At 43.3% G+C, this 16,997-nt stretch overlaps 2 protein-coding genes across 3 annotated transcripts in view; one reads left to right on the top strand and one right to left on the bottom strand.

Annotated features, from left to right (window-relative positions):
* ABCA1 (ATP binding cassette subfamily A member 1) overlaps positions 1–9,434 on the bottom strand; it is a 330,657-nt gene extending 321,223 nt beyond the window's left edge. Inside the window, exons 1-2 of the mRNA XM_079790446.1 lie at positions 9,273–9,434; positions 6,243–6,388 (exon numbers count right to left, since the gene is read on the bottom strand). The gene's annotated coding sequence lies outside the window, so the exon portion shown is untranslated. The remainder of the gene's footprint in view (positions 1–6,242; positions 6,389–9,272) is intronic.
* Positions 9,435–9,616: 182 nt separating this feature from the next.
* Positions 9,617–16,997, top strand: part of SLC44A1 (solute carrier family 44 member 1) — a 123,030-nt gene continuing 115,649 nt past the window's right edge. The window contains exon 1 of one of the 2 annotated variants that reach the window (XM_079790448.1): positions 9,617–10,041. In XM_079790448.1, the coding sequence (XP_079646574.1) occupies positions 10,006–10,041 (36 nt within the window). In that variant the 5' untranslated portion in view covers positions 9,617–10,005. The remainder of the gene's footprint in view (positions 10,042–16,997) is intronic. The other variant, XM_079790449.1, reaches the window with a different exon arrangement.

The following is a 16,997-nucleotide window of genomic DNA, read 5'->3' as shown; positions in this document are numbered from 1 at the left end:
GCAAAGCTGTCAGAACAGCAACATCTTCATTATGGAGATTAGAAATATTTTATACAATTGACACAGCCTCTACTAAATTACATAGTATTAGGGAAAATGACTCTGTCTAGTGCCAATGAGAAAGGAGCTCAGAGAAAAAGAGCAGGTGGATTTCAACAGTTTGTCCAATAAAATAATAATAGCTGGGGATGGGGAAACTACTTTAAACACCAGGCTAATGCTACCATTTTCATAGCCTGACAGAAATCTTTTAACAGGACTTGAGGGAAGCTGGGAATGACTGTTGCTAGTCCAGCCAGACCTCACAGCCGCCACTGCCCCACTTCCCTTCATCTTGTTCTGCAGCACCACACTAGGAAACAGAATATTGGGAAGTGAGTTGGTGGTCAAATCAGGCTTGATTCCCAGGTAATCTATTCCCTTCATTCAGCTGGAGAAATATCAGTTAGTAATCCCAAAGTGGTTGGGATTACTAACTGATATTAGTTGGTATTCTCAACAAGTTCAATGACCTACTATGGCCTAGTAATTTCCTGCCAGGCATAGGCATAGAAACATCTGGTCCTATAAGAATTGAGGCCCATTGAGGGCATCCAAAGACTGAATGCTTTGAGCAGAATATTTAGGCATCATTTTTCTGAATTGAGCAGCAGAGTTAATGCGTAGGGGCAACAGCTCTAGCACCTACTGTTTTTATTTATTTCTTTCTTTTAAAATATATTTTTATTGATTTCAAAGAGAAAGAAAGAGAGAAACATCAATGGTGAGAAAGATTCAATGTGCCCTGACCGGGATTCGAACCAGGACCTCCTGATTCATAGGTCAACGCTCATGCCAGCCAGGAGCACCTACTGTTTTTATTATTTAATCTAGCCTTCCTCTACACCCCCCCCCCCCCCCCACTATCAGCATAGTGACCTCCAAATCCTCTGCTCTTCTCCTGTGTGGGAGGTGCAAACTCCAAGGCCTCTGGGAGCCAGGGGGTAACGCAGCTGGGAGAAGGTGGCTCCTGTCAGAAGAGACCTCAGAGAGTGCTGGGAACTGTGGCAAATTGGAGAGCTCACGACAAGATCACCCATCCCACATGCTCTTCTCATGATATGACATGGACATTTCTTCCACTGGGGATGATGGGTGGTGGTAGCATCTGCAGTCCATTCCCTTGAATCTGAGTGGGGCTGTGACTATAGCAAAAGGCATGTTATCTGCTTTCTGAGGCTGGGCTATAAAAGATAAGGACGCAGTGTCGACCTGGTCCTCTTGGAACCCAGCCACCATGCTGCCAGGAAGCCCAGGCCACCAGGCAAGGCTCCATGTAAGTATTCTGGCTGACAGCCAACAGCCAGCATCAACCACGAGGCCTGGGAGTGAGGAAACTTTGAGATGACTCCAGCCCCATCCCTCTCTTACTGCAACCACATGATAGCCTCCAAGTAAGAACTGCCTACCTACCTGAGTCTACTCAGTCCCCAGAACTGTGAGAGATGATAATATATGATAGTTTTAAGTCACCAAGTTTTGCTTTACTTGTGATGTAACAATAGGTAACTGGAACATTCAACAGATCTTATTCATTTCTAAGACTTTACTCTTGCTTATGACATTTTATGCCTACAACTCTGCCACCCTCTCCCCCCATCTTCACGTATTGAAAACCTTCCTGTTGATCAAGGACCAGCTCAATGCTGCTTCCTTCATGAAACCTTTCCTAACTATCACATTTAACGGCGCTCTGCTTTCTCTGTACTCTGGATACTTTGCATATTTTCACCATGATTAATAAGTCATTTGGGGATAACTTCCTTCCCCCATCAGTCATTTTATAAAAGTACGGTATTTTAATATAGTTTAAAAACCAGTACATGCTTTTGTCAAAACTACAAACAATACAGAAGTCTATACTTCAGAAAGTGTCTCCAATCTGTCTTGCTCTATCTCACTCCAATTTACCCCCATCTCCTCTCCAAAGGTAACTGCTCCAATAGAGTGATATATACAGTATTCCTCACAACCTCTTCTACACTTGTGATGTAACAATAGGTAACTGGAACATTCAACAGATCTTTCGCACATTCGCACGTGCGAGCACACACACACTATTCACTGAAACAGGATTCCATCACGATACTGTTTTGTAAAGTGCTTTTTTCAGTCAAAGGTGTATTGTAGGTATCTTTCTTTCAATTAATACCCATTGACCTCATACTTTTTAATAGCTGTATAGTATTTCCTATTTAACCAATATTCTATTTATAGAATTTATGTTTTCCCCCAAGTTTTCCTTATTGAAAACAAGAATGTATTGCTGTTAGATACATTCCTTGGAGAAGAATTGCAGCAGTTAAAAAAAAAATGCACCTTTTAATTTTTGGTATAAATTCTTAAAATCCTCTTCAGAAAGAGGTAATGATATCCCCATCAATAGCATAGAATACTGTGACATTCTCTGACACTGAATATTATCAAGCTTTTAAATCTTTGCCAACTTGTTAGGTGAGGGATGAAAGCTCCTGATTTTTAACTTACAGTTTTGTTATTAGTGAGGTTGAGCAGCATTTCACATTTTATGAGTCCCTGTATTTCTTCCACCATGAATTTTGTCTGCTATGTGCTTTACCCATTTTTCTATGGAGTTTTTAAGTTTTCATTTTTTTGTTTGTTTGTTTTTTAAAATAGGAGCTTTTTAATATTATCTATATATATATATATAAAAGCCTAATATGCAAATTGTCCCCACAGGAGTTCGACTGGGAGATCAATCGCTCACTATGACATGTGCTGACCACCAGGAGATGGCGCGGAATGAAGGAAGGCCCTGGCTGGCAGCTGGCACCTGGGGAAGGGAGGCCTCAGCCGGCAGCCGTAAGGCCCCGATCGGCCCTGATCATCGGCCAGGCCTAGGGACCCTACCCATGCACAAATTTTGTGCACCGGGCCTCTAGTGAATAATAAATGTCTTAGTCTGCTCAGGTTGCTATAACAAAATGCCATAAACTGGGTGACGTATAAACAACATCAATGTATTTCTCACAGTTCTGGAAGCTGCAAGTCCAAGATCGGGGTGCCAGCATGCTTGAGTTCTGGTAAGGCCTCTCTGGATTGCAGACTGCTGACTTGTTGCTGTGTCCTCACATGGTGAAAGGGGCGAGGAATCTTTCTGGAACTTATTTTATAAGGCACTAATCCCATGCATGAGGTCTCCACCCTCATAACTCAAGCACTTCCCAAAGAGCCAACTGCTAACACTCCCATTTTGGGGGGTTAGAATTTCAATATAGTAAACCTTGATTTTGGGGACCTAAATTTAATGGACTTTGGATTTAACAGACAAAATTTCAGGCCCATATGTTATATGTGAAAATCAAAACCCTGTTAATTTTTAAATGCTTATAATTAAACTAGCAGCCCAGTGCACAGATTTCTGCACATTGAAAGAAAATTAATTAGAAGAAAGATTCGTGCAGTAATTACATTAGTGAAAAAAATTACATGTCAAAATCCTATATAATAAAAGACTAATATGCAAATCGACCAAACGGCAGAACAACCAATCGCTATAATGCGCACTGACCACCAGGGGGAAGACGCTTAATGCAGGAGCTTCCCCCTGGTGGTCAATGCGCTCCCACAGGACGGGGGGCGGGGAGGCACCGCTCAGCCACAAGCTGGACTGACAGCTGGCGAGAGGCAGTGGCAGTGGTGGGAGCCGTCAGTTGGACATCGCCCGAGGGCTCCCAGACTGCGAAAGGGCATAGGCTGGACTGAGTGACCCCCCCACCCCAAGTACACTAATGTCGTGCACCGGGCCTCTAGTAGTATATATAATATAGCATTATAAAATTAAAACACACATGCGATTGGTGCGAGAGCTTTATATGTATCATGCATGTGCAAGTCAACGTTTATTTTTAAATTGCTAGTAAACATCATATGTATTGGCCGGTCGGTCGGTCGGATGGTCAATGAATAAATCACAATGTGGTTCACACTGAATGTCAACAAAAACAACCAAATTCACGATCAACAATGACAGATTGAAACACACACATGCGCCTGGCACCAGCGAGAGCTTTATATGTATCATGCATGTGTGAGTCAACGTTTATCTTGAAATTGACAGTGCGCATCATATGTACCGACTGGTCGGACATACGTCCAGTCGGTCACATATATATAGATTAACTGGTTACTTTTTGTTATTAATTCACTGTTATTTTAACCCTTTGCACTCGCTTGCTTTTTTCTCGATTCCTTTATTCTAATGCTAACCGTGTCTAGTCACACTCGACATCCGAGTGCAAAAGGTTAAACAAATTTTAGTGAGTAGGCCATTATATTGGAAAATACACTGTAGTAATTGCACCGACATAAATAGTATATATCTACAACTATAGTCTACATATTTAAATCCAAGAGTCACTACTCCTAAACAATGTTATAATCATACCACATCACAGGCGGTAGGTAATTGGTTCTGCATGGTGTGACTTTCTGTAGCAGTCTTTTAATGTTTTTATTGATTTCAGAGAGAGGAAGGGAGAGAGAGCAATAGAAACATCAATGATGAGAGAATCATCAATTGGCTGCCTCCTGCATGCCCCCTACTGGAGATTGAGCCTGCAACTTGGGCATGTGCCCTGACTGGGAATCAAACCACAACTTCCTGGTTCATGGGTCCACATTCAACCACTGAGCCACACTGGCCAGGCTCTGTAGCAGTTTTAACATCTGCTGTCCATGTTCTGATGTGCGCTAAGCCATGGCCCAGCCGTGTGCATTTGTTTACTCTTGGTGACTGGTGAATGCACATGTTTACTAGACCTATTCAGTATAAATTTAAAATTACAGTAATTCACATAGAAAACTTTTCTGTGAAATTAAACTTTTCATACATAATTAACTTTAATTACACAAACGTGCCTACATAAGTAAAAATAGGTAGACTAATTTGTCAATTTTTAACATATGCACTAGGAAAACCTACTTTATTATGTAACAGACTTTCACCTTTAACGGACACCTGAATTAGCCCATTATATCGAGGTTTTACTGTATATGAATTTTGGGGAACACAAACATTGAGTCTATAACAGCAAGCCTTTTCTATATTGCTTTGCAAGTATTATTTATCTGTTTGTCCATTGTATTTATTTATGGCACCTTTTGCACCTAGAATTTAAAAAGGTTTTATGTAGTTAATCCTATCTGGTTTTTTTGCTAAGCCACTAGGAACAGGGTGTTTTTTTAAAAAAGCCTTCTATATATTTCCAATATTATATAAATAAATATATATTATTCCAGATGTTTTACAGAAAAAGCCAAACATTGAAAAAAAGCAATCATTAAATAGCTCAGATAATGCTTTCTTTGAGACATTCTTATGTACTAACAAATCTAAATTCTTAGGAACTTATTGATAAAATTCATGTATTTCTTGAAGAAATAATTATGACACATTCCTGTATACCAAGCTCTTTCCTAGGCTTTTGGTATACAGCGGGACTTGTTGAATGGAAGTAAGAATATAAGGGTTAACAGGCAAAACACCTCATGTACCATTTTTATAAACAAAATGAATCAATCTCTGTGGATCTCCCCTGAGCTTATATAGTTTGTGGACTCATTCCTCTCATTACATTTAATCTTTGCTCTAATTTTTGAATTAAATGTCTTTCCGCCTCACTAAAATATAAATGACTTAAGGGCAAGGAATGTTTCTCATTCACCTTTGAATCCCAGGTATCCAGCTAGGTATTTGGCCCATTGTAACAGCTCAAGAACTATATTGTTAAATAAACAGATTTCCCTACTTTATAAATTGTCTCTCCTCAAATGAACATTCATAATCCTGCCTCCCTCCCCTGCTTCTTTGCCCCACCACCCCAAATAAAAAACAACACTCGTTTTATGTTAAAAAACAGCTCAAATCCCCAAAGACTGATGTTTGCATATGTGATACTTGATCAAACACACTTAGTTCATAAGAAAGATTCAATTTAAAATACTGGATAACTACAGATAAAAAATGTTGTTCAGAAAAGTAAGAGGGGAATGCTATATCCCTCTAAACACAAATTCACTGCAAGCATTTTTGGAGAACTTAACAAATCTTCTGATCTTGTAACGAAAATCTAAGTGAAACCATAAATAAAAGTCAGAGTTGTTCATTAACACTGGAGAAACATCAACTTACAAGTGTGGGCAGAAGCCAAGTTGCAGAGCTAAGGATTTATGATTCTCACCTGAGTTTTGCTGGGAACAATGTGGTCATGTTCTGCTATATGCCCGAGTTCAGGGAAGCTCTTTTCAGGGGTTTCTAACTTCAGGGCTAAACTGGGAGGCTGAGATATATTTCCATCTTCTGGAATAGAGACCTGCTCCTGCCTCTCTGGAAGTGAATGAACAGTTACAGCCCTTAGTTACAATTAGTTTTCCCTTTTGGAGCATTTCCCAGGGGTGAGTGATATGTGAATGCCTCAAGGAGGAAGTTGTGAGGCAGACCTGGAAGCTGGGGCTCTGCATAAGCAAATGTGCTCTTGTGGGATGCGGCTGTGAACACAGTATGTGCTAAAATGTAAATAACACAGCAAAAGCACCAAATACCCACCTCCCTCTTTTAAACCAGAGGTCTATTCTGAGCAGTTATAGACATACACACATGTAGATGCATTTATATTTCTGTTACGCAAAAACCTGAAATCACGTGAACAATGAGTCAGGCTTTATTACTGTTGTCGGAAAGACCGTTAGCACAGTGCTTCCCCCGATGAGTGACCAGCACCAAGCCCTCCATCAGAAGCTGGAAACCCTGGAATTCACATGGCCAATTATGCAATACTAGACCACTGGGAAGCATTTCTGGCTGGCTCAGCTGGTGATCCGCTTTTACCCTGCAGCACCAAGATTGATAGACCTTGTAATTTTATCCTGGTTAGTGCAGATGCTGTGCTTAGCTAAGTTTTTATTTTTAAAAACTCTTTTTTCTCAAAAACAACAAACAAAGACCTAGCCCTAGCCAGTTTGCTCAGTGATTAGAGCATCGGCTTGTGGGGGTGGTCTCAGGTTGGATTCTGGTCAGGGGCATGGATTGCGGGTTCAATCCAGGACCCCTAGTTGGGGCATGTGTAGAAGGCAACCAATTGATGTGTGTCTCTCAAACAGATGTTTCTCTCTCCGTCTCTCCCTCTCCCTTCTACTATGTCTAAAAATCAATGGAGAAAATACCCTAGGGTGAGGATTCACAACAACAACAACAAAACCCTAACTTGTTCCCAAGTGGCTTGTCTTCCTGACACCTCTTGGTGGTGAGAGCAGTACCCTGATCACTGGCTAGGGGGAAAAGAAATCTCAAGATTTCAGAATTCTCAGGAGTTTAACTTCACTGAATGCTGTGTGTGCTTGTTTATGAGAATGAATGAAAAGAAACAGTATTTTGGCCCCCTCTAAATCACTCCTTTTATGAGGCTTCTTTGGGTGTGAGGGGGATGGGAAAGCGACTTGTTCTTAGAAGGTACAGAATACAAATTCAGGAGTGTAGTTTCCCTCATGCTAATGATGAGGCATAATTTTAAAACATCACATTCATATGCATATATGGGACATACATATATAATTAGTATATTTACAAAGTACCTTGCAGAACCTTAGAACTAGGTAGTTCCATTAACCCTTAAAGGGAAAGTTGGAGTTCAGCTCAGTTAAGCACAATGGAATGTGCTCCCTTTCCATTAGATTCAACATTATCATCCAGGTCTTGGAAAGAGACCTCCAAAGAAATGAAATACTTTTTCTTTTTTTCCTGAAGAACTGTAACAGTCTGTTCCGTATTTATCTATTTCTGCAGTTTTAATTACAAAATAAGCACTAGCTACTACAAGGAATAACTACACTAGCCAAAAAGATTTTTTATAATCTGAGAGAAATGCTCCCATATTGACTACACTAAGAAAAACAACTCCCCTTGCCTTGATTATAGAGAAGGAAGACAGATGGCTTCTTGTTTAAGGCTGTAATTTTACTTTCAGCCTCCTCCCTCCGTTAAAAACAGAATGTACTTTGAGGCTTTAAGAGGAAAAATCTCAAGGGAAGGTTTTTGTTTTTTTTTTTATTCCTGGCTACACTGAATAATTCAACACACATTTGAGATTGCCGAGGGAGAGACAAAGGAGAAGATGTTTTCCCTTGTTCTCAGGGAGTTTGCAATCTAATTGTGGAGAATTGGGGCTGGAGCCATTCAAGTTTTATTTTATTTTTTCAGTTTTATTTAAATGACTGACTGTTACTGGTAGCACTTAGAATTCACCACCCCAGCAGTATGATAGGCATTCTGATAAAATTCAAAGAGAACACAGGAAGAACGGCAGAGGAAGACTTAATCACCTCAAGCAGGACTTGTTGAGTGCTTACTGATGTTATCTAATCTTGACAACCTTTGGAGGTCATCCCTATTATTCCCATTTCACAGAGGAGGGTTAGGAAGTGATTCATCCAGTCACAGACCTAGGACATGATAGAGGAGCACATCAACCAGGGTTTCTCCTGTGGCCTTTTCTTTGGCTGTGCCCAGGTTCCCATCTTTATTTGCTTAGATTCCCTTTCCAAAGCCCATTCAAGTCAACTTCGTTCTGTGCTATTCCTCCCCCTTAGACTTTGGGTAATCCTTAAAACTTGCTGTCTTTTATTTGGTCAGGCCATCTAGAGTCTCATGGCTTTGCATCTTTGCAAATAAACTTTTTTTTTTTCTTAACTGATTCTGTCTTGGAGACATTCTTTGACAGGATGAAACATGTAAAAAGGCTTGTAACAGTGCCTGGTACAGGTGATTCTCTTACTATTACCCACGGTCTTTAGTTTTATCCGTGCCACCTAATAACTGTTCTCATCTCACACTATTTCCCAAGGACTCTTTTGGGGCTGCACATTTCTTGAAGGCAGTGACCACGCCAACTCTAACTTCTCGCCACGCTACAGTAACAACAGGTCCCTGTAAACTAGCAGAAACTTGTCGCTTTTGTTCACCTCTTTATTCCCAGTGCCTACAAGTTACTGGAACTTAGTATGTCCCCAGTAAAATTTTAAAATATGAATGAATTAATACTTGATTGTTGTGGACTACCCTGTACATAAGAAAGCGTAGTTCAGAGCCAGTATGGCCCTGGATAACTTTTTTGGGTGCATTTCATTACGCTCTCGTTTCAAGGCTCAGTTTCCACATCGGCAAAATGGGGCCAGTAGCAACAGATGCTTGCTCCTCCTCGTCTTCCATCACTTACCCCTTCTCCGGGGAAGGTTTATTATTGTGTTCGCTTTCCTCAGGATAACAAGCGGCCGTCGGAGCAGAATAAGCCATCGAGGACTTCGAGTTGCGCTCCCAGCGGGGACAGTGAGCAACTCCGCGTGCCTGGCCCCTGTCTCCCGGGCCCGGAAGCAACCCGGCCCCATTTCTGCTGCGAGCCTGCACAGCCCTCGGGCGCCCTCTCGCCCGGAGCCGACGCTCTGCCTCGGTGCCACCGCTAAATGGGCTCGACACCGCGCAGGCTCCGCAGAGCGCCAAAGGGCCCGGCCTTGTTTTGGCCGCCGCCGCTCGGCCGCCCGCGCGGCGCAGCACTGGGGGCGGGGAGTCTGATGGGAGACGCGCGCGGCGCTGAGGAGGCAGCGGCCCGGGAGAGGGAGCGGGAGAGGGACTGGGCGCGGGAGGCGGGAGGCGGGGGACAGGGGGAGGCGCCGCCGCCGCCGTCGCCGCCCGCCCCTTTCCGCTGGGGAGCAGCTGCCGCAGCAGGAGCGGAGCAGGAGCCGCGCAGCCGCCGCCGCCGCCGTGGGATGTGGCCGGCGCCCGCGCCCAGCCCCGCTGCCTCCTGAGTCCCCGCCGCCGTCCGAGCCGCCGCCGCCGCCGAGCCGTGCGGGGCCAGGCCGCGCCCTCCCCGGGCGCCCGCCGGCTCGCATGCCGAGGGGCTCCGGGGCGTAGCTGCGCGCCCGGCGCCGCCTCCGGGCTCCCCCGGCCCCGCCATGGGCTGCTGCAACTCCGCCTCCTCCGCCGCGCAGGTGAGGGCTCCCGCCTCCCGGCCGCCCGCCCGGATGCCTCCCCCGCGCCCACCGCGGGCGCCCGCCACCCACTTGCCTCCCCGCAGCCCGCGTTCCTCCCCGCAGCCCGCGTTCTTCCCCGCAGCCCGCATCCCTTCCCGCAGCCCACCTGCGCTCCAGAGCCCCCGCCTCTCCGCCCGCCTGTCCCGCAGATGCCCCCGCGCTGTCTCCGCGGCTGCCTACCCGCGGGCGCCTCTGCGCGGCCCCTGGGCGCCCGCAGCTCTTTGCCTCCCGTTCCCGACTCGGCCTCACCTCCCAGTCACACCTGAGCGGCCCGTCCCGCCCGCCCGCAGGTAGAAGCAACACGGGCGCCTCCTCTCTGCCCCAGGTGGCACCCCCGTCCCTAGCCCTCTGGGCCTGGCCCCTCTCCTCCCAGCTCGGCGGAGCCTCCCCCCTTCCTATTCACCCACTATTTTCTGTGCTTCCCGGAGGAGTGCCCCCAGCATGGGCTCTTCACCCCTCTTCCCCCGCTTCCAGCTTCTGCTCCCTTAGATGTCCCTTTTCTCCTGCCTGCCGCCCCCCCGATCGGGTTCGGGTATTTAAAACGGGTCCCGCAGCCCTTCCACGGCCCGCTCCCCGTGTCCCACCCGCTCGCTTCCCACCCCATCCCCCCTCTGTGCCTTGACCCCGGGCTCCGCGGCCTCTCTGCGCACGGAGGCCCCCGGAGCGCCGGGACTGGGCCGGGAAGGAGATTGGGCACCTGGGGGGGGGGGGGGGGGTGACGGGAGCGTTACGGAAACTCCCTCTTTGTTGCCAGCGTAACAGGAGGAAGAGGTGCCGAATTTAGTTTTTCTGTGGGCACTGGCTGACTGTTGTCGCCGAGGGCTGAGATGCAGAGATTGCTCCTCGCTTCTACCCTGCCCCCATCCAAATTTCGCCAACCTCCCTCTCCCTTGCGGATCCCAGCCCTTAACCTGGGGATGGAAATGTTTAGACAACTGTGTAAGGATCAAATGTAATAGGACTTGACTGCTGGCCACTAATAACTGAGAGGACCTGTTTGTAAATTACCCAATTGAGTGGATTAGTGAGTGTATTTACAAATACGATAAAAAGCAGTCAGGAATACTGCATCAAACTGTCTGGTGGTGGTGTATGAAAAATAGGCTCTGACAACGCCTGGGATGTAATCACACAGTTTGATTAGCGCAGAATTTAACGGTGGGCTTTGATTTGTTTATTTGGGGGGGGGGGGAAGATAAGGGCTTTTGTTTTAAGAAATAAAGGCTGATCGGTTCTTAGTGAAGAAAAATTCTAGTTTGGAAGAAAAGATTCCTCCAGAGATCTAGCATCTGTGATAATGCCAGAAGTGTTTTGCTGCTGCTAAATGACTATATATAACTCAGTTTTAAATAACCTGCATACTTGTTCTGAAAATCTGCGATCTGTTAGAAAAGGACTAGAATTGCAGATGAATGGAGGACATTTATGTTTTATCAAGTACCCATCCTATTTGTCCAGTTCTTTTTTCTTTTTTCTTTTTTTTGAGTGTTTGCTTACCCGTGTGTTGTTGTTTTTCACAGGCCGATTGGCTTAGTTAGTTAAACCTCCCTATTTAGTTAGAATAGCAAAGAAAAACTATTATGTGGTGGTACTATGAAGGAGAGGTCAATAGACCAGAGTTTTCTTATTAGCAAATGACGGTGTAGAATTGCACAATAGCTTTCAACTGGTTGGGGATATTTGGGTGGAGGAGGGAATCAAGTTGGGTATTTTCATCTAATATTAACTTAAATGTTGTTTTCAACCAATACTGCCTTTCTTTAAAGAACTGGGTAACTTGACATCCTCTTTTGATGGTGAAATACCTTTAAAGCAAGAAAGTATTGATAATTTATGGATGGCTTGTTCAGTGACTGAACAATTAATTTTGGGAGGGATGCTGCACCAAAACTCTGCTCTGATAACAGGTAGCGAGTGAGTCTTGGCATTTGTCTGCCTCCCTATTATACTTTTCAGGACGCTGTCACATACATTCTCTTTGCTTTTTTCTCCACTTGGAGCCACTGTTTCCTTCATGCCATGTTCTACAGACAAGATACATGTCACACACCCCAAGGGGTGCATTTTTTTTCCTGTGAATTCCTATAACCAATCAGCAGCTGTCACATGCCTTTAAGTTCAGCTGTAGGGACTTGTAGTGTTCAGTGGAGCATTGAGAAGCAGGTTTTGTGCCAAAGAGCTCATCCTTCCCTCCCCCACCCCTCCTTACTTGAGATTTTGGCATCATTCTTCATTTGTGAAATGTTACCAGTCTGCTGACATTTTAATGCCCCTTTCAGGAGCATCACCAGCTTTAGAATAATACTGTATCTATGTGTGTTATGCTGATACACAGTAGGGACGCAAGAGATGCAATCTTCTCCAGTTGAGAACCTGCACACCACTTCGAACCTCTCTTAGAAGCAGAATATGTTTCTTTCATCCCTTCTGCTGGATTGTAAGCTCCTTGAGTATAGGAGCTACTTTTGTTTTCCCCATCCTCGGAATCCACCGCAGTGCCCTCTATACCTTGTACATAATAGTTGTTCAGCAGTAGTCAATGAACAGAATTATGTACACAGATTCGAACATCTGGCTGCCAAGTAACATTACCTATGAATCCAGCCCTGATCCAAGTGTTTGACTTTCACGGGCTGGTTGACTAATTCCACCAAGCATCCTCTTCTAGAACTGTTTAAGATTCGCTTACCTGCCTTTCTCACATTCCTTCCTATTTTGTCTATGATCGTGTCCGTTTGCAAAGTTGAGTAGGTTTTTCCTTTTCTCCTGGGAGCTTTGCTCAATGCTTATATTTCCTTTGGAACAGGGGCTATAACACCTTAAAAGAGCTTGTCTGCAAACGCTAATGATGACCTGCAAGGCACATCAAAACACTGTGCTTGGAGGTAATCTGCATTTCAACTGAAGCCTTTCTCAGTGGCACTCACTGTCAGCAATGTTAAAACCCTGGCAGGTCTTATCAATGTAAATATCATGTTTTTTCTTTTTCTAGTAGAGATTCACTTTTTTATTTTCCCCTGCTTTGTTGTAGAGAGAGTTTATGGTCTTCCAAACTGTTTCATCTCTTTATAGTCTGTCCTGGTATTATTTTCATAATTTGCCACCAGAATAATTATCCTGTTTTAGGATTTAGATCAAAGGAAAGTGTCACCATTCTGTGTTTACTTGTATTTTATTGCTGAAGGAGCAGGTTATTGGCAAAATAATTTGTACTGTATTGGGTGTGTACATCTAAGAATCTTAAGCGTGTCTGATGAGTCACGGCTCTTATAGGACTCTTAATTACGTTTCCTTTTTTTTTAGTGACCACTACAAGTTGTTTGCTAATATTAATACTTGCTCAAAACAAGCCAACACATGATAGTCTTTGCCTAAAAATCTCTTTGAAGAGAACATAAAAGTGATATAGTGTTCTTGTGTGTTTTTTGTGGGGTTGTTTTTATTTTTAGACTAATCCTCCCTAAGACTCTTAAAATTTATTCCCAACTCTCCATAATTCATTGGTTCTGTTCTAACCTGACGTAATTTCTACTCTTATAATGTTAAACTTCAAAGTTCACTTGTAAATCTCTACGTTTATGAAATGTTCTTTCCGATTGACAAACCAGTTTAAATGAAGGAAGCTTTTGAAAGGTTACTTAGCAAATTGCCCTAAGTCTTTGTCGTTAATGGCTAGGTCATTATTTCTCACAGCAGTGCCTTGGAGGCCAGGATAGTTTGCAAGTGCTCTCAAGTTCTCTGTCCTTCCCTTCTAACCTTAGGAATTGTGGGAGGGACGGAGGACAGACAGTCTCTCTGATTGAATGAACAAACTGCCCATCTGTTTGACTTCAGGAGAAATTGTACTTGCCTACTATCTTGTCCCATGGTCTTTAAATGTATATTGCTATACATTTAACTCTCTTTTTTCTAGCCTTTGTATCGTGGGAGTAATGAAAAACAATCAAGTGGTTCATAAATACTGGTTAAATTTTGAGTATGTTAACTGTTCCTCAACAGATTTCTTTTATAATACTGTAGTCTCCATCTGCTTTGTGGAATTTGAAGTCAGATGATAATGAAATGTGAAAAATGTAGTGGGAATTACCAACAGAGACTAAGTTGTTCCACTAAAATATGTCCAGCAAAGTAGATTTGCTCTACTTCGGAACAAAAAAGTCATGGCATGAAGATAGTTTTGTTTTTGTTTTTTTTTCTCCTTTATAATACTGTACCGGTAGCAAATAAGAGCAACTCCTCAAAAATGTAAATGAAAGTTAGTGTTCAAATTGGCTGGAAATAATGTAAAAGTAAAGTATTGCTATTTTTCACAGCCATTTTCATGTTTTAATTTCTACAGTAACTCTGAACGTCCATTGTACAGCTAAGGAAATGGAGACTTGGGGACTGGGAAACCTGGCTGACGTCACAGAGCTTCTAGTGACCCAAACTTCACCTCAAGTCTTCTGACTCTGAGTGCTCTTCTGTGTTCACATGCATGCTTCCCAAATCTTAAAATTGCAGCTCACTTTATCTTTAGAAATGGTCCACTCAATAAAATTTTGAATGAAGGAATTTCCAAGTTAAATTCATACCACTATTTTGAAGTCCTTGCAGTTACTAGCTGGGGAGCAACAAGTACAATATAGCAAAACTAGTCCAGTTAGAATTTTCCCAGGCTTAACAAATACCATCAAATACTCTTTGATGTATTCTCTCATTAAAAATGTTATTGGCTGGCCCTGGCCAGTATGGCTCAGTTGGTTGGGCATTGCTCCCTGCACCAAACTGTTGCCAATTTGATTCCTGATCAGGGCACATTCCTGGGCTGTGGGCTTGGTTCCCTGTTAGGGGTGTGTGGGAGGTGGTGGACCCATATTTCATTCTCACATCAATCTTTCTCTCCCTCTATTTCTAAAAATAAAAATTTTAAATGTTACTGGCTGGGGAAGATTATTTATAAAAATATATTCTGGTAATTGGTTAATACCCGTTTTCTATTGCCCTCCCCCCCCCCCCCCAAGAAAAATATTTTAATTTTATAATGTTGGCTCAGATTTTTGAGACTCTGGGGGGATATCAGAGAAAAACTAGTCCTACTATCTCACTCTTCTGTTGAGCTAAACAAGAATTTGGAGATACGAAGTAGTCTGAGGCAGAGATACCTTAAAGTGAGGTAGCTAGGACTAGAACCCTGTTTAGTCTCTTACTCTTGATCTTTCTGTAGTACTGGTCATTCTTAATGTATTAAGTCTGGAAACACTTGAGAACTCAAAAAGCACTGATGCCAGGTTCCCACTCCCAAAGATCCTGATTTTATTTGTTCAGTACTGCCTGGACATCAGGATTTTTTAAAGTTACCCCAGTGATTCTCATGACCTGCCAAGGTTGAAAACTGCTGTTCCATACCCTTTCTTCCCCCTTCCTTTCCCCCTCCTCTTCCCCCTTCCCTTCCCTCCTTCTTCCCTTCCCTTCCTCTTTCCTCCCCCTCCCCCTCCCCTTCCCTTCCCTTCCCTCTCCTCCCTCTTCCTTCCACCTTTCCCTTCCCCTTCCCCACCCCTCCCCTTCCCTTCCCTTCCCTTCCCAATATCTCTACGACATATGTCTGATATTTTGCTGCCTATGGATTCTTCTAATATTTTTATGGTTTCTTGTCTTATGTTTAAGTCCTTAATCCTCTCCCTGGCTGCTCTCACCCTCCTACTCTCTGTGTCCATTGGTTATGCCCATATGCATGCATACAAGTCCTTTGGTTGTTCCCCCCCACCCCCTTCCCTCTGAGGTTTGATGGTCTGTTTGATGCTTTTATATCTCTGGATCTATTTTTGTTCATCAGTTTGTGTTGTTCATTATATCCCACATATGAGTGAGATCATGTGATATATATCTTTCTCCAACTGGCTTATTTCGCTTAGCATAATGCTCTCCAGGTCCATCCATGCTGTTGCAAATGGTAAAAGTTCCTTTTTTTATATATATAGCAGCATAGTATTCCATTGTGTAGATGTACCACAGTTTTTTAATCCGCTCATCTGCTGATGGGCACTTAGGCTGTTTCCAAATCTTAGCTATTGTAAATTGTGCTGCTATGAACATAGGGGTGCATATATCTTTTCTGATTGGTGTTTCTGAATTCTTGGGATATATTCCTAGGAGTGGTATTACTGGGTCAAATGGGAGTTCCATTTTTAAGTTTTTGAGAAAACCCCATGCTGTTTTCCACAGTGTCTGCACCAGTCTGCATTCCCACCAGCAGTGCACAAGGGTTCCTTTTTCTCCACATTCTGGTTACCGCTTGTCATTTGTTGATTTGTTGATGATAGCTATTCTGACAGGTGGGAGATGGTACCTCATTGTTGTTTTGATTTGCATCTCTCGTATGATTAGTGACTTTGAACATGTTTTCATATGTCTGTTGGTCTTCTGTATGTCCTCTTTCGAAAAGTATCTATTTAGGTCCTTTCCCATTTTTTGATTGGATTGTTTATCTTCCTTTTGTTAAGTTGTATGAGTTCCCTATAAATTTTGGAGATTAAACCCTTATTGGAAATATAATTGGTAAATATGTTCTGCCATGCAATGGGTTCTCTTGTTGTTTTGTTGGTTTCTTTTGCTGTGCAAAAGTTATTTATTTTGATGTAGTCCTATTTTTTTATTTTCTCCTTAGTTTCCATTGTCCTAGGAGCTGTATTGGTAAACATATTGCTAAGACATATGTCTGATATTTTGCTGCCTAAGGATTCTTCTAGTATTTTTATGGTTTCTCATCTTATGTTTTAAGTCCTTTATCCATTTTGAGTTTATTTTTGTGTATGGTGTAAGTTGGTGGTCTAGTTTCATTTTTTTGCATGTATCTGTTCCATATCCTTTCTCTAGGTAATTTCATCTCCTCCTGTAGTTTCAGTCACAGCCCATATGCCGACAATTCCCAAACT

The sequence above is a fragment of the Cnephaeus nilssonii genome (genome assembly GCF_951640355.1).
Source record: "Cnephaeus nilssonii genome assembly, chromosome: 14".
Lineage (NCBI taxonomy): Eukaryota > Metazoa > Chordata > Mammalia > Chiroptera > Vespertilionidae > Cnephaeus > Cnephaeus nilssonii.
Note: the sequence above shows the minus strand (reverse complement) of the source record. Positions and strands in the feature narration are given on the sequence as shown.